We start from the raw sequence: 21,989 nt of genomic DNA, 5'->3' as shown, positions 1-21,989 counted from the left end.
CCCGCCCAGTCTGAGGCTGACGGCGAGATGACCGCCATGCTTGCTTGGGCCGCCGCGTGTGTCGGGTTGGAGTGGAACCTTCCACCTTCCCCTGAGTACTCGCGGCTAGATGATTGGTTCCTGGGTTCGGGGCGCCGCTCACAGCCAAACTACCCCCCCGGTCCCTTTCTTCTCGGAAGTGCACGACGAGCTGACAAGGTCGTGGAGGGCAACTTTTTCTGCCCGAAACCGACCTCCCAGCTCGTCTGCTCTCACTACCCTTGACGGCGGGGTGGCCCACGGGTATACGGATGTCCATCAGGTGGATAAGGTGGTTGTAGTGCACCTGTGCCCGCAAAGCGCAGCCACCTGGCAGGATCGCCCGGCACTCCCTTCCAAGGCCTGTAGGACGATGTCGTCTCTGATGGCCAAAGCCTACAGTGCCGCTGGTCAGGCTGCCTCTGCCCTGCATGCCATGGCCCTCCTGCAAGTACACCAGGCCAAGGCACTAAAGGAACTGCACGTGGGTAGTCCTGATCCCGATGTGATGCAGGAGCTGCGCTCGGCGACGAAGGTCACGGCACGAGCACTCAGGCAGGTGATGTCCACCCACCTGTGGCTGAAGCTGGTTGAGATGAGGGACGCGGACAAGGTTCGCATTCTCAACGCCCCATCTCCCAGATCGGACTATTCGGCGACAGTTCTCGGCGGTGAGGAAGCAGACAGAGGCTATACAACACATCTTGCCCCGGCGTGCCTCAAGATCCCGTATCCTGTCTGCTCGCCGTGGACATCCCCCTGTGGTTGCAAAAGCCCAGGCAGCTCCGCCTCAGCCCGAGCCCAGTTCTCGGCCCCAGCATAGAGCCCCCTGCAGGAAGCTGACGCCCCCCGCCTCACGGGCCGGCACGAGGAACCGGAAGGCTCATAATCCCCCCTGAGATGGACTACCCAGGGAGCGAGATGTCTGCTGCAAACCTGGAGCTGGTATTCAGACCATTCAGGAGGTAAATCCTTGGTTTCCTTTTCTTTTATGTTCGCCACACCCCGAACGGGCTGCGGTACCCACATTCTCAAAAGAGCAGTTTCCTCACTCCCTGGGTTACATAGCCAGCATTTACGACCGCCATTATCACGGCAACCGGGCACTGAGCACCTGTGACTTAGACTTAGACGCCACGAACGCGGGCCCCCCACTCATGGCCAGGTGGTTGTGATGGACTACGAGGACGGTCAAAAAGTCCCTCCTCCCCCGTTGCCGACCCCCCCCCGACGCCGGGTACATGGATCAAGGTAAGTGCTTCGAGGGTCCCCTCAGTGCAGCCATGAGTTCGAGACGAAACGAGGCTACAAGGTAGGTACAAGGTCCTCCCCTTCGGCCTGTCCCTGTCCCCTCAAATCTTCACAAAAGTCGCAGAGGCAGCTCTTGCCCTGTTAAGGGAAGTGGGTGTCCACATACTCAACTACCTCGACAACTGGCTGATTCTAGCTCACTCTCGAGAGTTGCTATGCGCACACAGGGACCTCGTACTCAGGCGCCTCAGCTGGCTAGGGCTTCGGGTCAACTGGGAAAAGAGCAAGCTCTCCCCAGTTCAGAGAATCTCTTTTCTCGGCATGGAGTTAGACTCAGTAGGACACACGAGCGAGGGAGCACACACAGTCAGTACTGAACTGCCTGAAGTCATTCAAGCAGAGAACAGCGGTTCCACTGAAACACTTTCAGAGGCTCCTGGGGCATATGGCATCCTCGCTCCGGTCACGCCACTAGGGTTGATGCATATGAGACTGCTTCAGCACTGGCTTCAGACTCGAGTCCCGAGATGGGCATGGCACCGTGGCACACATCAGTTCAGGGCATCAGGGCAGGAGTTCCCCTACAGCAAGTTTCCAGGCACGTCGTAATTACAACAGACACCTCCAAGCGAGGCTGGGGAGCTGTGTGCAATGGGCACGCAGCTGCTGGCTCCTGGACAGGACCGCGACTGTGTTGGCACATCAACTGCCTCGAGTTGCTGGCAGTATTGCTCACCCTGCAGAGGCTTTTGCCGTTGATCCGGGGCAAGCATGTGTTGGTCCGGATGGACAACACAGCGACAGTAGCGTATATATATATCACCAAGGCAGATCATGCTCACGTCGCATGTCGCAACTCGCCCGCCATTTCCTCCTATGGAGTCAGCGGTGACTGAGGTCGCTGCGGGCCACTCACATCCCGGGCAACCTCAACGCCACAGTGGACGCACTGTCGCAGCAGGTGATGCTCAGGGGAGAGTGGAGACTCCACCCACAGGTGGTCCAGCTGATTTGGAGTCGGTTCGGCAAAGCACAAGTAGACCTATTTGCCTCCTGAGAAACCTCCCACTACCTGCTCTGGTATTCTCCGACAGGGGCCCCCCTTGGCCCTGATGTGCTGGCACACAGCTGGCCCCAGGGGCTGCGCAAGTATGCGTTCCCCCAGTGAGCCTACTTGCACAGACCCTGTGCAAGGTCAGGGAGGACTAGGAGCAGGTCACCCTCGTGGCCCCGTATTGGCCCACCCAGACTTGGTTCTTAGACCTCATGCTCCTCGCGACAGCCCCTCCCTGGCGAATTCCCCTAAGGAAGGACCTTCTTTCTCAGGGACGGGGCACCATCTGGCACCTGTGCCCAGACCTCTGGAACCCCCACGTCTGGCCCTTGGATGGGACATGGAAGACCTAAGTGGCCTACCACCAGCAGTGGTAGACACGATCACTCAGGCCAGAGCTCCCTCCACGAGGCAGCTTTATACCTTGAAGTGGCATCGGTTCATGAATTGGTGTACTTCCCGAGCTGAAGACCCTCAGAGATGCTCAGTCGGGTCTGTGCTTTCCTTCTTGCAGGAGAGGCTGGAGGAATGGCTGTTCCCCTCCACCTTGAAAGTGTATGTGGCTGCCATAGCAGCACACCATGATACAGTGGACGGTAAGTCTTTAGAGAAGCACAACCTGATCATCAGGTTCCTGAGAGGCGCCCGGAGGCTGAATCCTCCTAGGCCACGCCTGTTCCCCTCATGGGATCTCTCCATGGTCCTCCTGGGCCTTCGTGGAGCCCCCTTTGAGCCACTAGAGTCAGCCGAGTTGAAAGCCCTCTCCTTGAAGACAGCCCTTCTGATTGCGCTCACCTCCATCAAGAGGGTCGGGGACCTGCAAGCGTTCTCTGTCAGCGATACCTGCCTGAAGTTCGGTCCGGGTGACTCTCACGTAATCCAGAGACCCCGGCCGGGCTATGTGCCCAAGGTTCCCACAACCCCCTTCAGGGATCAGATGGTGAACCTGCAAGTGCTGCCCCAGGAAGAGGCAGACCCAGCCCTGTCGTTGCTGTGTCCGGCGCGTACTTTGCACATCTACTTGGGTCGCACGCAGAGCTTTAGACGCTCTGAGCAGCTCTTTGTCTGCTTTGGCGGACAGTGGAAAGGGAACGCTGTCTCCAAACAGAGGCTTGCCCACTAGATCGTGGATGCCATCACTATGGCATACCAGGCCCAGGCTGTGCCCGCCCCTTTGGGAATACGAGCACACTCCACAAAGAGTCTGGCATCCTCGTGGGCACTGGCCCATGGCACCTCTCTAGCAGACATCTGCAGGGCAGTGGGTTGGGTGACACCCAATACCTTTGCGAGATTTTATAATCTCCAGGTTAAGCCGGGTCCGTCCTGTGTTCTGTCAGGTACGAACAGGTAAGTTCGGGAATATGGACAGCTGGCCAGGTGTATTGATTGTGTATAGCGCCTTTCCCCTTCAAAGAGGTGAAGATGCGCGCTTCTTTTCCCATGTGAGTTCACGAACCCGTGAACCCTGGATGTCCTTCCTCCCTAGCCCTGTGGCTTGCGAATTCAGTGGAGGAATTCACAGCCGGAACCAGTACATGTGCTAATATGCCCTTACTGAGGTAGGTGCTCCACAGGTGCCGGTTACTCCGGTAACCCCCTGTGATGTATTTTCCGCAGTACGGTCTCCCTGTTGGCAGACCTGTGTCTCCCTTCGACAGAGCCCTCTCTGTCCCGGTCGCCGTATTAGTAGAGCTCCTCCCCTTTCAGGCAGGACCTACCACCGTGCCTCTTCCATGTGTGCTCTGAGCCCACATGACGTGCTTGCCACGTGTTACCTCCCCTCCGGGCAGGATGTGGTCTCCACGGGGTCTTTTTCCCCTGAAAGAATAGGATAGGAAAAGAACACCTTCCCCGGTGCATATATTGAGCATTAAAATGGCCCCAGCCGAATAACTGAATACTCTGTGGAGAGAAAACATAGAGAGAAAAGGCCGCGGCTGGCACAGCAGCAGCTTGCTTGCACCTGCACGGCAGTCCACGTAACACGGTTCAGCTAGTTGTGGCGTTTCGTATAGGGACCCCTAGTGTCACTACATTGACACAACGTCGAGTGAGTGACAGATAGGGGAACGTCTCGGTAACTGTCATAATCTCCATTCCCTGATGGAGGGAAAGAGACGTTGTGTCCCCCCTGCCACAACGCTGTACTACCCGCTGAAGTGGCTCGGCTCCTCAGCACAAAACCTGAATGAGTGGTAGCGAGCCAGCTCCTTTTATACCCGTATGTCCGGGGAAGTGGCATGCAAATTCCACTCGCCAATTCTCATTGGCCTTTTCTCAAAGATCTGAGGTGTTTGGGGTTCCCAAGGGCAACCCCTAGTGTCACTACATCGACATAATGTCTCGTTCCCTCCATCAGGGAAAGGAGGTTACGACAGTAACCGAGACGTTATTTTTTTTCCTTGCTGCCATCTAGTGGAATGAAAAAAAAAAAAAATATGCAGGGAGATAGAGCAAACAGAACCAGCGTTACATGCTTATACTGCAAGTTTAAGACCAAAAAAAAAAAAAAAAAAAAAGATTATGTTCATCATAAGACTGCAAACATATACAAAATTATTTATGTATCGTTGGAGCCTTTTTATGTATTGTTTTTTTTTTTTTTTTTTTTTTTGTTTTTTTGTTTTTTATTAGGCGGGTTTCTGTAAAATGAGTCTAGTTATTTTCAAATTAGTCCACTGTATGCATGTAAGGTGAGCTTTAAATATGGGAGCGAAAAATTGCTGACGGCAGCCAAAACTGCACTAGAGTTTAAGGGGTTAAAGGGGTTACTTTTAATATATATATATATATATATATATATATATATATATATATATATATATATATATTTTTTTTTTTTTTTTTTTTTTTTTTACTTAATGTTTTCAGGTTGATTCAGACATGTGAATATTATTTTTGACTTGAATCAAACCAGTTAATTTCGATGTGACTATATGAAGCACATTTTAGGTTAACGTTTGTTGTTAAGTCTGAAAGTACAGTTTAAAATTGATGTCAGAATATCTTGCCTGTCTTTGTCATCTCTTTCTGAATAGTGTGTTTATCTCTGCCTGCATTGCTGATGGTCACACTGATCTTTAATCAAACACCGCCTTCACATGTTCATGCTTTTTCATTTAGAATACAAGACTTCTTAACATCCCTGTGATCTCTACAATACAGTTTATTCCCAAATCCACCACTGTCTCCACACTGACACCTCATAGAGACAGTCCTTGAGTGCAGGTCTCATACAGTTATTCACATGTGTGTCCTACAGCAGGTTCAGTCCCTCTGGATCTGCACACTATCGAGTGCACTGCTCAAGGACAAACTGGTGATAAATCAGGTGTAATTCTGCAGTTGCTGCCGCTGGCTCCACTAGATATTTGGCTCTGAACCTGTAAAGAGTTATTTCTACCTACTGACCCTCAAAATTTCTTTGGTGTAACCTAATGGAGGCTGATTTAGTCAAATACAATTTTTGAATTTAATAAAAACAGTAAATTTGGACCACATGAAGGGCATTTTTTAGGTTACCTGTTTTTACAGTATATTATAGTATAGTTACCTTTCAATAATTTTATGCAGCACATGAATTTAAAGTGTGATTGAATAATTATTTTACTGTGGTTGTGATAGAGGTAAGCACGTTTAGCGCTTATAAAGTGCAGCATGGGAGATGAATATAAATACATTGGCTTTTGTCTTATTTTTCATTGTATTTTGGTGTTATTGAACATTTTCCCGACACATATACCCATATGAGCACCTGTTTGTGTGCATGCTATTTAAGGAGCAGAAACTGATCACACAAAGCATGTAGATGAACCATTTCAAAGGACAATTCATACCCTCTGCATCATTTTATGTCTTCGTATTTGTTGTTGAATATTTAGTTAAATGATGCTGTTCACCACTAGGTTTTCAATTTACTTATTTACAGTACATAATAATGTATCTATTCAAATGCTGTTCAATGCGGATAGTTATATATTTAAAAAAGGATTAAACTTCAGTGTACTTAAGGCCTATTGTGCATTGCTTGTAGTCTAATTAACTACTAATTTAAAAGGGTGGCTTCAACTCAAAGAACACTGAAAAAGAATGATTTTGTGGTGAAGTAAATATAGCGGAAAAGATTAAGTATTTTCAACATTAAATAAGCTCAGTTAAGCATGAACTTGAAAATGTTAAGTAAATTCTACATTTGGACTCAATTTAAACGTAAAATTGAATGCTCTAGCTAATAAGTAAATATTATTTTTTAAGATTGATTGTTATCTTTATAATGCATCATCATGTATGAATCCTAAAGTAGAAAACCTTGTAATATTTATTTGGTAATCTGAGTAAATTTATCTAGTAAATAAAATACGTTTTACTAAATTTTTTGAAGCTGCTGTTCCCAGCATGCATCAGGCTTGAATAATTAATGAGTTTATTTTAGTGCTGTCAGTCCATTAATTTTTTTAATCTCGATTAATCGCATACTTTTTTTTTTGCAATTAAACGCAATTAATCACAGATTTTAAAAGTGCTGAAATTTGACTCTCTATATATTTCTTTTTCTCTCAAAATGTATTTATTTCCATCTTAAGAAAGAAAACAAAAAAATATGTAACAATATAATGCTTTAACATTTTCCAAACAAAGATGTCCACAATATAAAGAGAGTGCACTAAAATATCACCAATTCAAGTAACATTAAACATTTCCCAAAGTCTAAGTGAGAGTTTGACTAACTGAAAGAACTAGTCCTCACATAGGTTGCATATTCATAGTAATGAGCATTAGATCCCTTAAACTCTCATCCTCCACAATATTAATCTGCTGGTAGACTGTGGCTATCTGTTTTGTTACAGCAACTGTGAAGCTGCATTCATTATTCGTGTCAGGCCAGCAATGCCACATACTCAAACCAGCCCATCTGGAACCAACAATCATCATGCGATTATCAGCCAATTGTGTGGCAGCAGTGCAGTGCATAAAATCATGCAGATACAGGCCAGGAGCTTCAGTTAATCTTCACAGGCCAGGAGCTTCAGTTAATGTTCACATCAACCATCAAAATGGGGAAAAAATTTGATCTCAGTGATTTGGATCATGGCATGATTGTTGGTGCCAGATGAGCTGGTTTGAGTATTTCTGTAACTGCTGATCTCCTGGGATTTTCACACACAACAGTCTCTAGAAATTAATCAGAATGGTGCCAAAAACTAAAAACATCCAGTGAGTGACAGTTCTGTGGACGAAAATGTCTTGTTGATGAGAGAGGTCAACAGAGAATGACCAGACTGGTCTGAACTGACAAAGTCTACGGTAACTCAGATAACCACTCTGTACAATTGTGGTGAGAAGAATATAATCTCAGAATAGCATTCTGAGATGATATTCTTCTCACCACAGGTTTGGCGTTGTTTTGGCAGCACGAGGGGGACCTACACAATATTAGGCAGGTGGTTTTAATGTTGTGGCTGATCGATGTAAATACATTTGTAAAAGTATACATTAAAACCATACATATTGTTTCAAAGCAGCATGATATAGAATAGTGAATTACAACCCTTACTTCTAACATAACTATAAGATTTTTTTCATAATAAAATTACAAAATTATATGCAGTTTTATTTTTATTTCTGTTTTTATTTCTAACTATGGCTGTCAATAAAATAAAATAATCGTGATATATTGAATTCTATAAGAAAGAAATGGTAATAATATCAACAATTTTACACACTTTTTCTCTAAATATTTTTTGTGGACCCCCTAGCACCCCCTTGTGGCCCCTGGACCCCAGTTTGAAAACCCCTGGTCTAATAGACTACATAAAATGCATACATTTTCCCTGTAGAACATATGTTTAGAAAGAAAGTTCAAAATGTGATATTTAATTAATAAATAATTTTCATGTTTAGTTAATAATTATAATTGTATTTAATTAATAAGTTTAATTAAGTACCATATGTATATATAAGATTTGTAAGCAGAAGTTACTGTATTAAATGAAAATATAAGTTAAATTTACTCACTTTAATCAATAATACGTCATGAAGATAAGTAGATTCTATTTCATTTTATACTATAAAATTTACTTTGAAAAAAAAAAAAGACTAGTAAGATTTACTTAACAGTTTTTCTGTGTCTTTTAAACATATACACAATACAATTATTCATGCAATTGTTTAAATAAATTATATGCTGTTTTGTAATAATTTCAAACAAGGAGAAAACATTCATAAGCATGTTATTCATAGCCAGCAGTAGGCTACTCTCTGTTTGTTTGTCACTGTATATAGGGTGTCCAGGAATTTTACAGGGCCAGGGTGGTAACCCTAGCTGCAGGAAGGGGACAATGCTGAAAGGGTTGTTCCAAATGCAAGTGAGCCACTGAATCCCTTTACAGAGGTCCTTCCTCAATTTCGATAATGAAGAACAGATGGTCATTTCAAGGTCGTAATTTTGCAGTTTTGTGACCACATGATCCTGGGTGGTGAAACTTGTGGTAATTTATTTGAAATCTTACCTGGGATTTCAATCAAATGAATAGTGTGCAGCAATGTCCTGCTCTCTTTAGAGTAGGGCTCTACTCTCTGAATCGGGTGTAATGATGCTCACTTTATAATGAAATTCCCCCTGAATTATGTTTCTGCATTGTTCTGCAACATATTTACATTCTGGCACCTCAAAAGTTCAGATGAATCATCTTTATAAACATTACTGCACTCTAGTGGACAAAGTGTTCATTGAACTCCTGCCAAGATTATGATGATGAGAACCAGGGTGTCGAAAATGTTCCTGTACCCTGATGAATCACACTACTGAGTGCTTTCAATAACACTTTACAGGTTTAATTATAAATCTTTTCCTGCTACTGTACAAAAAGTCTCCATATTCTAACCAAATCTGGTTGCCATATACTGACAACTGTTTACCTCTAAAACCTCTAAACACCAAACACCAGAATGGAGCCGAGAGACAAGAGCTGCTGAAATCATCTCAGGTTCCCTCACACTTCACACACACACACACACACACACACACACACACACTAGTATCTGGTTTTTCCTCAGGGGAGCATCCATCTGCTGTGATGAGGAAGACGGAAACAGGAGATGTGTCCATATGAACAAACGTCTGTAAGCATTTTCACAACAACATGCAGCCTGTGTGGAATGCCACATCCTCACAATGGCTACCTGAGATGCAGTGGAAATAGAGAAGAACCGGTGTGAACATTTCAGGAAGGAAGTTGTGTTGATTAGTTCATAAGTGTGTGCGGAGGGTTCAGGTGTACTGCAAAAAAAAAAAAAAAAAAAAGAAACTCACAATAATGGCCAACATAGGCCATGAAACAAAGTCTTATGGCATGCAATGAAAATACACTCACATTAGTTAATCTTTGCTTCACCTTTGGAAGTGTTAAAAATGGTAATCTGCATTTAATACCTTAAGGAACATTTTCCAGTTCATTTAGATGTTACCGCTTGAAGCAAATTTGGTAGGTTAGCATTTTGTTCAGTGTGTGAATACAAAATCATTGTCAGTACACCTTAGAAATATATTGCTGAGAGAAACATTATAACAGCATAATACAATGGTCAACAAACACTATTTTCGTGAAGCCTATCTAATACTACACTAAAAAATATATATATTTTGAAGTAAAGTAAATATAGCAGAAAAGGTTAAGTACTTTCTGCATTAAATAATTTAGTTTAAGCATGAACTTGTACTCTACATGAATTCTACATTTGTACTCAATTTTAACATACAAATCAATGCTCTAGCTTATAAATAAATATTATTTATTATTGCTTGGTCATCATGTATGAATCCTAAAGTAGAAAACCTTGTCATATATATTTGCTTATTTGAGTTAATTTCACAGGTACATAAAATAAGTAAGTTTTACTGAACTTTTCAAAGCTGGTGTTCCCAGCATGCACAGGACTTGAATAATTCAGAATCAGAATCAGAATCAGAATGAGCTTTAATGCTAAATATGCTTACACATACAAGGAATTTGTCTTGGTGACAGGAGATTCCAGTGTACAAACAATACAACAACAAGATAGAGACAATAATAATAATAATAATAATATACAGAAATACACAATAAGACAAAAAAAATAAAAAAATAATTATATATATATATATATATATATATATATATATATATATATATATATATATATATATATATATATATAAATCTGTTATATACAGTGCAAGGGAATGTAATGGGAGAAGAGGTGTGGTATGTTGGATAAATATAAGAAAGACTAAACTGTGTATTGCACATTAATAATTGCTCAATGGGGCAATTTAACTGTTCATGAGATGGATAGCCTGGGGAAAAAACTGTTCCTGTGCCTGACGGTTCTGGTGCTCAGAGCTCTGAAGCATCGGCCAGAAGGCAACAGTTCAAAAAGGTAGTGGGCAGGGTGAGTGGGGTCCAGAGCGATTTTTCCAGCCTTTTTCCTCACTCTGGAAGTGTATAGTTCTTGAAGGGGGGCAGGGGGCAACCAATAATCCTTTCAGCAGTCCGAACTGTCCTTTGTAGTCTTCTGATGTCTGATTTCGTAGCTGAACCAAACCAGACAGTTATTGAAGTGCAGAGGACAGACTCAATGACTGCTGAATAGAACTGTATCAGCAGCACCTGTGGCAGGTTGAATTTCCTCAACTGGTGAAGGAAGTACAACCTCTGCTGGGCCTTTTTCACAATGGAGTCAATGTGTGTCTCCCACTTCAGGTCCTGTGAGATGGTAGTGCCCAGGAACCTGAATGACTCCACTGCTACCACAGTGCTGTTTAGAATGTTGAGGGGGGTCAGTGTTGGGGGGTTCCTCCTAAAGTCCACAATCATCTCCACCGTTTTGAGCGTGTTCAGCTCAAGGTTGTTTTGACTGCACCAGACAGCCAGCCGTTCAACCTCCCTTATGTGAGCAGACTTATCATCAGCTTGGATGAGGCCGATGACAGTGGTGTCGTCTGCAGACTTCAGGAGCTTGACAGAGGGGTCCTTGGCGATGCAGTCGTTGGTGTAGAGGGAGAAGAGTAGTGGGGTGAGCACACATCCCTGGGGGGCACCAGTGCTGATTGTACAGGTGCTGGAAGTGAATTCTCACAAGCTGCTGCCTGTCCGTCAGAAAGCTGGTAATCCACTGACAGATAGACATGGGAACAGAGAGTTGGTTTAATTTAGTCCGGAGAAAAGCCGATTAATGAGTTGCATGGTTTCACTGTTTGAAAGTTTATTTACACCTTTTTATGTTGTTGTTGATTTTGTTGTTACTTTTGGTAACTTCTTGTTTTGTGAAATCTGAAGTTAAGTTTTACTCAAAATTACCTGTTCTTAAAAAAAATAAAAATAAAAAGATCTATTGATTGTTACCGTCATTGTGTTTTGTGCACCAAGGGTTGAGGTCTGCATGTGTAACTCTGAATCTTGTATTTGATTCCAATAATGCAAGGTAATGTTGTCTAATAGACTACAGCATGCATTCAGCTTCCATCTGGAATGCTTCAGCATGTCATTTGGTACATAATTAAACATGTTTATAAGGAAAATTCAGTATGTGAAATGTTTAAATAAAATGTTCATTTATTTTTATTACTTTTTTATTTATGTACCATGTACATCAGATTTGATAGTAAAAAGTTTCTGTATCAACTGAAATGTTCAAGTTAAAATTCACTCACTTTATTCAATATTATATCTTGAAAGAAGTAGATTTTACTCTTTTTGTGTGTGTGTGTGCAAGTTTTGGCACAAGTAAATGTTACTGTTAATTGTTTTCAGTGCATTTGAATTAGTTCGTTCACTAAATGCAAAATGTCTCATTCATCTAATGAATTCTTGTCACGGCAACTACACCTTTCTTATTCAGCAAACTATTAATTAGCAATGCAAGAAATTTCAATTTGTCATCTTTTTATTCTTACAAACAATCTTTGCCTCTGAATAATGGAACACCTTGCAAAGCAAAGATAAATGAACAGTAGATTTAGACACACATATACCTCAACACTCCACACACACAAACTTCAAAAAGTAAAAAGATGAGCTCTGAACTACACCACTCAACAAATAACTAACAGTGATGACAACAGCAGCATGAACAAAAATCAGCAGCATTGTTTGTTCTGTTAGTCTAGTGTGTTTTTATTTATTATTATTTTTTTTTTGTAGATTCAAAGTAATTACATTTCTTCATATGTGACTCAAAAAGCCCTGTATGCTGGATAAAATGTAATTGCTTGTGTTACAGTGTGTTTTTTGTGTGATCTCCATATAAATGTGCACACAAGTAGTGAATTCCTGCCTGTGGCTCGTGTCCTTGAGAAGATCCTCTGAGGGTCACAAGGAAATCTAGGGACTGCGCACGAACACTTTCCCTTTGTTGAATGTGTTGTTTGCTGATGACATGAATATATGCGGCACCAAGCTGAACGCCATATTCATACAGACACAAGACTGTTTCCTGTCATTGTGTGTGTGTGTGTGTGTGTGTGTGTGTGTGTGTGTGTGTGTGTGTGTGTGTGTGTGTGTGTGTGTGTGTGGACACTACGTGCAGATGTACATCACAAGCCACTTTGAAGACCGAAGGCCAAATCAACTCACTTTTATTTCTTTAAACAACACTACAAGGTTGCCATTTCTAAATACTGACTGTTTGACCCTTCCTTACATTTTCCATATACAAAAAGGCTTTAAAGTTTCCTTTTAAGTCTTTTAAGGAAAGTAAATATGAAGGTAAAAAATGCTAACACATCAAAATCTAAGTTAAGTTGAAGTTTTAATTGTCGACACAGCAGATAGAAGTAGGCCTACTTGTTAAATATATATATTTTATATATATATATACAGTTGCAATCAAAATTATTCAACCCCCCTGACCAGCAATACATTCTGGTGATGTGAATTAAAACACATCAACTAAAACCTCAGTAAACAGTCAAAGTAAGTTTTTAATACATATTTGAGTGATTTTGAGAACAAAGAGTTCAGTTTACCCAAATTTAAAAATGAAAAATAACTAATTCTCTCCACAAATGTCGTCAAAAATATTCAACCCCCAAAGTCAATCATTTGTGGAGCATCCTTTATCCTTAATAACAGCAAATAAATGTTTCAGGTAAGTGTTCTCAGGCTTCGGACACCTCTCTATTAGAATTTTTACACATTTTTCATGAGCAAAAGCTTCCAGCTCATTGACATTCTTTGGTTTCTGTGCTGCCACTGCTTTCTTGAAATCCCAACAAAGGTTTGCAGTGGGATTTTAATGATGGACTGAAAGGGCCATTTAAGGACATTCCACGACCTATCCCTGAACCAGATTTTGGACAACTTGGATGTATCCTTGGTGTTATTGTCTTGCTGGAAAGTCCAGTGATCACCGAGCTTCAATTTACACACTGAAGGCATCACATTTTTCATGCCAAAATGGCCTGATACCTGAAAGAATCCATGGTGTCAGTCACATAGACAGGATAGCCGTTTCCTGCAGCCGCAAAACACCCCCATAACAGGACTGACCCACCTCCATGCTTGACTGTGGGGATGGTGTCGTTCTTGTCATCACCTTGTCATCTTACTCCAGACGTACTGCTGACCCATGGGTCTAAAACTCATTTTCAGTTTAGTGTCATACGTCTATAAAACCTTCTTCCAGGACTCCACAGGTCTTTCCTAATTACGTCTTGAATATTCAAGTCAACATTTCCCTTGAAGTTTTGCTTTCTTCCACACCCCAAGAAGGTTGCTGTTGTACCATATTTAAAAAATGTATGAATGGTGCTGCCAACTTTGTCTAATGGAAATTGAAGTGCCTTGGAAATGTACTTTTAGCCATGACCTTTCTTGTGTAATGAAATAATCTCCTCTATTAGCTTTTAAGACAGCTAATTTTTAATTGTTTTTTTTTTTTTTTTTTTTTTTTGCATAGAAATTCATTTTTGCTTGCAACGCTAAACTTAAATTTTAAAACTTAAATAAGTGCCATAGCAGATTGAAGACTTAATTTTGTTTTAAAACAATTACTTGTGTAGCCTTACATATTTAAGAAACAGCTACATGCAATAGGGGTTGAATAATTATGACATGGCTGTATTTTTAAAAAATCCTGCTATTTAGAAATATTAGGTTATATATTCACACTATGACTTTGAATGTGTCACTCAACTGATATAGATGTAAAGTTTAAAAATTCTGGGTCATCAGAAAAGCTTAACTTTGTAAATCCTTACTGTCTTTTGGGGGGGTTGAATAATTTCAATTGCAACTGTGTGTATATATATATATATACACTACCGGTCAAAAGTTTCAAAAGTATTATAATTTTTTTTCACATTTTAGAATAATTGTAAAGTCATCAAAACTATGGAATAACATAAATGGAACTATGGGAATTATGTTGTGACTAAAAATCCAAAATAAATCAAAACTATGTTATATTTTAGCATCTTCAAAGTAGTCACCGTTTGCCTAGAATTTGCAGACATGTACTCTTGACATTTTCTCATCAACTTCTTGAGGTATCACCCTGGGATGATTTTAAACAGTATTGAAGGAGTTCCCATCTATGTTGGGCACTTATTGGCTGCTTTTCTTTATTATTTGGTCCAAGTCATCAATTTCAAAAACTTTTTTTTTTTTTATTAAATTTTAGTTTTATAATGAAATAAATTAATATGGTGGCACGATTATATTTTTGTCTACAAAACTAATTTCAAACATTTAATCAGATCAAAAGATTTTTAAGATCATGTGAAACATTTCAGTCAAGTGTGTGTATATATATATATATATACTGTACGCATATATGAAAATGACATTTTCAACGTTTTAAAATGGTCAGCTTTTTGTCTTGTTAATTATAGGGTTAAATGAACATAGGCTAATTTCATAGCTAACATTTTATGTATCCTAAATACTCACAATCAAATAATATGTTAACATGTTCTACATAACTTGATTGGGAATAAAGCTTGATTGCCCAATAAAAACAATATTCTGCTTAAGTGATATTTAACTTAATTTTTTGATGAAAAAAAAAAAAAAAAGAAGTTGTATAAATCAACAAATACAATAAATAAAACAAGGCTTATTTAGAATAAATAAGAATAAATAAGTGTCAATAAAACATTGTCAGGTGTATTTTGTTGATTAATGTCTTTTATTTTGAAATTCTAGTTCCTGTTTCATGTCATGTGTTCCTGTTTCCCTAGTCATGTGATTTCTGTTTTCCCTCCATGTTCATGTGTCATGTTTTCATTGGTTTATTGTTTAATTAGCTTGTTATGAGTTCTGTTTGTTCATTGGTTTATGTTCTCCAAAGTCTTGTATTTAAGCCCTCATGTTTTCATTGTCTAGTTGTCAAGTATTGAATGTGATGGTATGTGTTTGGTACGCTGTAGTCAAGTCAAGTCAAGTCAAGTCAAGTCAAGTCTTGTATGTGATGGTACGCTGTAGTCAAGTCAATCCATGTTCATGTTTTGTAGTCAGGGTTTTGGTTCACATTTGTAAATAAACTGCACTTGGGTTCTTCATCTTCGTCATTGTCATCATTGTCAGCAGCCAACAACGTTACAAACATATACATTTGTAGGTGTATGGTTGTAGTGAAAGAGAAAACTAAATAAATTACTATGCACAGTGATGGATGGATGAATTTAATGGATGGATGGATAGATGGATGGATAGACAAAGACAGACAGATAGATAGGAGACAGATAGACAGACAGATAGATGATAGAGAACAGACAGACAGACTGATGATAGATAGATAGACAGACTGATGATAGATAGAACAGACAGACAGACTGATGGATAGATAGATAGCAGACAGATAGACAGACAGATAGATAGATAGCAGACAGATGGACAAACAGATGATAGATAGATAGATAGCAGACAGACAGATGATAGATAGACAGATAGATAGACAGACAGACAGATAGATAGATAGCAGATGAACAAATAGATGATAGATAGATAGGTAGATAGCAGATAGACAGATGATAGATAGATAGCAGACAGACAAACAGATGATAGATAGATAGAAGACAGACAGACAGATAGATGATAGATAGATAGTAGACAGACTGATAGATAGATAGACAGACAGACAGATAGATAGATAGATGATAGATAGATAGTAGACAGACAGACAGATAGACAGACAGACAGATAGATGATAGATAGACAGACAGACAGACAGATAGATAGATGATAGATAGATAGTAGACAGACAGACAGATAGACAGACAGACAGATAGATGATAGATAGATAGATAGGCCAAATTAATGCATATTTCTTCAGATATTCTTAATTTAATTTTGTGATCTATTTCTATTTATTATTATATTTTATATTTATTATAGCTTATTTTATTCTATAATATACAGGCTAGTAATTCTATTTAATTTGGAGTATGCAGAGATAAACTGTCATTGCACTGATCTCTGCAGTATTACAGCGCATAAATCAACATTGCCTGTGGGAGGGTCATATGTTAATGAGAGGCGGTCAGTGCGGATCAACCCAAAAAGTTTCGTTCAGCTGACCACTAACTGATTGACGACCCGCTGGATTACTGGATTACTGCTCAACTTCACATGATTTAAATTTTCAGCACCAGGTAAAACTCTTTTAAACGCTTTCACACGTCAGAAGTTCAGTTAAATTCTTTCATTTGTTACAGATCATAACGTGCTCACTTTCAGTATCAGCGGTCATTAGATATTCTTTATATCAACGCTAATTTATTTCATATTATCCGTCCATTATGACTTTTTTTAGTTCTATATAAACTGTTAACAACTGTAATCTGACTGCATAAACTATAATGCACTGCATGTATCAGACGCTTTCAAATCGGCCGTGCAGTATTAATCCAGGGTATTAAAGATTCGTGACTTTTCGTTTTAGTCATTATTTAGGGTGGAGGGGATAGATAGATCTATAGATAGATAGATCTGTCTATCTATCTATCTGTCTGTCTGTCTGTCCGTCATTATTTTGAATATTTATTTTATAAATGTGTAGATATACTGTAGTATGATATTGTCACTATATACACTGTTTTACAGAGAGGACAGAATGATCAGTTTGTACGGTTTTGAATCTAATGCTGATTTCTCTCACAGGAAGTGTTGAGTGGAATATTCTGGTCACTCCCCTGAAACATCAAACGCCAGTGATTCTGTCATAGTCATAGAGCTGAATCCATCATTAGAGACATTAACACCAAACATGAAGATCATCAGGACACTGTTGGCTTTAATGATGGGCCTCACGACTGCAGCTGCAGGTAAAAACTAAAAAACACATTCATATGATTTTCAGCTTCTGATGTACTGGCACACCAATAAAATAATGTCCATTTCTGAAACACATTTTTGTTATTCTGTCAAGAGCAAATGTACAGGATCTGACAATCTAAACAATCTTCCAAAATTCAAGGGTGGCCTATATGAGCTTTATGTTAGAAAGACCTTTGTTTGTGTACTTATGTACTTATATGTACTGTAATTACACATTTGAATATGTGTAAAAGATTGTTATTATATGAATCAGGTTTCTAAAATGAAATATAAGAAACATTTGTCCACTGTGTACCTGTCCTGTAGATGTAATGAATGGTGTGTTTTTTTTTTTTTTGCTTGCTTTTTTTCATATTATTACCATCACTATAAACTTTTGACAGAAGGACAGATGAAATCAGTCGTGTGTTTGGCCTTGGCCAAGCATGCTGCTGTTATCCAAAAAGCTGAATTTCAGATGTTGCAGGTGTCACGGATAGCTTGATGCCTGAGAATAAACACAGGAGATGATCTGGAGAATAATCAGACCAGCTGGATAATTGCATTTGTAATTTAGGTGGAAACACATAAGTGGAAATACATGCAGCTTTTGAGAGAATGACAGCATTTTTATCTGATATCTGTGCAATAATCTGATTTACACAGCATTCTTAAATGATCTACATGATGAAAATGACTATGGCATGGTCCATATTTTGACACGGGACCTGATATTCAGGATTGTATGTACAAGATATAATTTATCTGCCAGTAGCTTATCTTACAGTAGAGGTTTCACTTTGTTTACAGTGGAAGTAGACTCAACCGCTGATGGGTAGCTGACATACATTTTTAATTATTGTTCAACATTTGGTAAAAATGGATATCTGTAACTGGTCAACTTTTCTTTTAATTTCTCAATATTTTTAATCACCTGTTTCCCTTCAGTGTTTAATTATAAATGGTCCTACAGTTTAACAAATGAATTACTAATAATCCATGTAGTCTCTCATTTAATATGAACTCATGACAGCTAAATGTTTAACCTCATTAAAAACGGTTAGTTTACTGAACACGTTTATTTGAGATTTTCTTAGTGTGCTGTACTTGATTTTAACTTGCAGTTCTGGTAAAATGTATTTTATTGAACATATTGGACATGGTATATTATATAGCCTCCCTCCCAAAGAAAAGCAGATATTTTGCATTTTAATATTTAATATACAGAAATTAACCAACTCAGTCTCATGAAAAGTTGTAATAACAGTATACCATAAGATGGTGAAATTGTATGAGCTGGCTTGTACAAAAACTAGAGCTGTCAAATTAAACACATTAACGCATGTGATTAATTTGTACAAATTTAACGCTTTAAATATTCTTAACGCATTTACCGTTAATAAAGCATAAACCAGCACATACACTGGTCGGAGCAGGGCGGAACCTTTGCGATGTGTCCACCCGGAGTCATTACACTGATGCACACACCACAAATACACACAACAGCCGTGCCAGTGATCAAATGATGGAGAAAGGACCTCTTAACGCTAACTGTTGTAAAAAAACAAGCCCAGATAGGATAAATGCAGAAAGAGATGTTTGTAAACGCGTTGTGGAGTTCAAAGCGACACTTGATGCTGGTGTTGCCACCCTGACACGAATCATGAACACATTTTACGATTGCTGCCTCAACGCGGATAGCCACAGTCTGCCGGCAGATTAATATTGTGGAGGATGAGAGTTTAAGAGATTTAATGCACATTGCAATGAATATGCAAGACTTTGGGAAACATTTAATGTTACTTGAACTGGTGATATTTTAGTGCATTTCTGTCTTTATACTGTGGAAGGCTTTGTTTGGAAAATGTTAATAAAACATTATCATTACATATTATGTCATTTTCTTTCCTATGAAGGAAATAAATGCATTTTGACAGGAAAATAAAGATATATAGAGCAAAATTTCAGAACTTTCAAAATCTGTGATTAATCACGATAAACTATGAAAAACGTTGCGTTTAATCGCGATTAACAGATTTTAACTGACTGACAGCACTAACAAAAACGTACGAGTTGTACTCCCATAGAGGAAAATAAACAAAGTCTCATGATTTTGCCATCGCGTACCAATGATTACAAGTTGCCATGAGACTAAATTGAAATTAACATTTTTCAGAACAAAACTTCGTAAAGTTTCCATCTTGGGACTGAGGAGGATAATACAAATACAAGAATTGGCAGATGTTGTTGAAAGTACTTTGATGAATTACAGCACATCACTGAAGGACACTGCTGAAATGGCTAGAAATGTCATGACAAATACCTCAATAACATTTCCCTTAGACTGCCTGTCTGTGTTCAGAGAGGTAGACAGAAGCCATTAGCAGATTCAGGGCAGAGAGACAGAATTCAGAGGACTGCTGCTGTGGCTGTTAGTGACGGTGTTCTGCACAAACCCGGTAGATTTGACATCCTCAGGAAAGGGTATGAAGGGGTTGTTATGTAACCACCTGAGATTACAGCAGAGACACCATCATTACAAGAGCAAAGACTTCATGAGAGAGAGAGACAGACAGAGAGATGACAGACAATTCCTCAGTGAGAAAAACCCAAGGGTCATAACAGAAAAAAAAAAAAAAAATCCCCGTGTTAAATATGGCGTGTAGCGTTTAAACGAGGCACTTCCGTGCGCTACAGGGCCGCCGGCCGCTCCCACCAGTCTGGGTGGCATTGAGACCCGGTGACGCGACCGCATGGAGACCGATTTCTATCTTGCAATTAACAATCTGTTTTTTTCCTCTTCTGACTCCATTCTTTTTTTTTCCCTCATTTTTTTGCTGTTGTTCAGATGTGCTTGTTTAGTCCTATTTTTGTTTGAGATTTACTTGATAAGAAAGCTTTACTTTGCAGTTCCTTTATCAAATATTTAAAATTGTAGTTCATTCTTTATGGGTGTTAATCAGCACATTTTTTTGCAAAGTGGACAGGTGGAAAATTGCTTTTTTCCACTGCGGTGTGATTTCCTCAAATGTGTTGTGTGAATGAGAAGATCTTGTTAAATGCTCATGAAACAACAAAGAAACTGTGATACACACACACATTTCTCACTCTGTGTAGTTTATTAAAGGGTTGTGTTATTAAAACGAAACATTATACACTCTTGTCTTGACGTAATTCCTCATGAAACTAGAATTAGTTCTATAGATCTGCTGTAGTCTTGTTCTCTATATGTCCAGAGAGAGAGAAGCAACTGCAACGTCTTTCCTTGACTCCTCACAATCCTTAACATCTTATTTTTTGATATTTTAGGAGTAGTTCATCCAAAATGAAAATTATGTTATTATTTACTCACCCTCATATCTTTCCAAACCGTATGCTGTTTTTCCTGTGGAACACAAAAGGACAATAATTTTTTTTCTCCCCAGTTTGGAATGCCCAATTCCCAATGCGCTCTAAGTCCTTGTGGTGGTGTAGTGACTTGCCTCAATCTGGGTGGTGGAGGACGAATCTCAGTTGCCTCCGCATCTGAGACCGTCAATCCACGCATCTTATCACGTGGCTTGTTGAGCGCATTACCGTGGAGACGTAGCACGTGTGGAGGCTTCAAGCTATTCTCCGCGGCATCCACGTACAACTCACCACATTATAGCGACCACGAGGAGGTTAACCCAACGTGACTCTACCCACCCTAGCAACCGGGCCAATTGGTTGCTTAGAGACCTGGCTGGAGTCACTCAGCACGCCCTGGATTCAAACTCGCGACTCCAGTGGTGGTAGTCAGCGTCAATACTCGCTGAGCTACCCAGGCCCCCCAAAAAGGAGAATATTTGAAGAATTTTCAGGGAGCTTTTTTTCATACAATGATAATTCATAGTGACTACAGCTGTCAAGCTCCAAAAGGAATAAAAAACATCATAGAAGTAGTCCCATTGAACTTGTGTGCTATATTCCAAGTGTTCTGAAGTCATACAATAGCTTTGTGTGTGGAACAGAACAAAATTTGCTGGAATATTATAATATAAATCAAAGTTAGACTTGGAATATATGTAAAGTACAGTTTTTGATGCATATATTTTTTGTTTTTGGCAGATGTGGTCACTACATCTTTGTATGGAAAAGAAGAGTGTGATTTCTGGTTTTGTATTATTCTTGTTTGGTAACACTTTAGATGGATGTTTCCTTTGTTAAGGGTTTATAAAGGGGTGACTAATTAGTAACTAATTATTTAATTAATGTCTAGTTATTCATTTACAAATGCAATATAAATCATTGATATGCGGTTATAACAACATGAAAAAAGGCGACAATACTGGCCACATAGTGAGCCATTGTAACTTACACTCTTACATGCTTAATTTGATCAAAAA

At 39.8% G+C, this 21,989-nt stretch overlaps 1 protein-coding gene and 1 long non-coding RNA gene across 3 annotated transcripts in view; one reads left to right on the top strand and one right to left on the bottom strand.

Moving 5' to 3' along the window:
- Positions 1-10,549: 10,549 nt before the first annotated feature.
- Positions 10,550-21,989, bottom strand: part of LOC127426482 (uncharacterized) — a 43,152-nt gene continuing 31,712 nt past the window's right edge. The window contains exon 3 of the long non-coding RNA XR_007894783.1: positions 10,550-11,479. This is a non-coding gene — a long non-coding RNA (uncharacterized LOC127426482). The remainder of the gene's footprint in view (positions 11,480-21,989) is intronic.
- Positions 16,503-21,989, top strand: part of LOC127426156 (endoglin-like) — a 77,954-nt gene continuing 72,467 nt past the window's right edge. Inside the window, exons 1-2 of one of the 2 annotated variants that reach the window (XM_051672751.1) lie at positions 16,503-16,958; positions 17,467-17,630. In XM_051672751.1, coding sequence (XP_051528711.1) covers positions 17,573-17,630 — 58 coding nt within the window. In that variant the 5' untranslated portion in view covers positions 16,503-16,958; positions 17,467-17,572. The remainder of the gene's footprint in view (positions 16,959-17,466; positions 17,631-21,989) is intronic. The other variant, XM_051672741.1, reaches the window with a different exon arrangement.

This window comes from Myxocyprinus asiaticus, chromosome 3 (genome assembly GCF_019703515.2).
Source record: "Myxocyprinus asiaticus isolate MX2 ecotype Aquarium Trade chromosome 3, UBuf_Myxa_2, whole genome shotgun sequence".
In the NCBI taxonomy this organism is placed as follows: domain Eukaryota; kingdom Metazoa; phylum Chordata; class Actinopteri; order Cypriniformes; family Catostomidae; genus Myxocyprinus; species Myxocyprinus asiaticus.
This window is presented reverse-complemented; position numbering and strand designations above follow the sequence as displayed.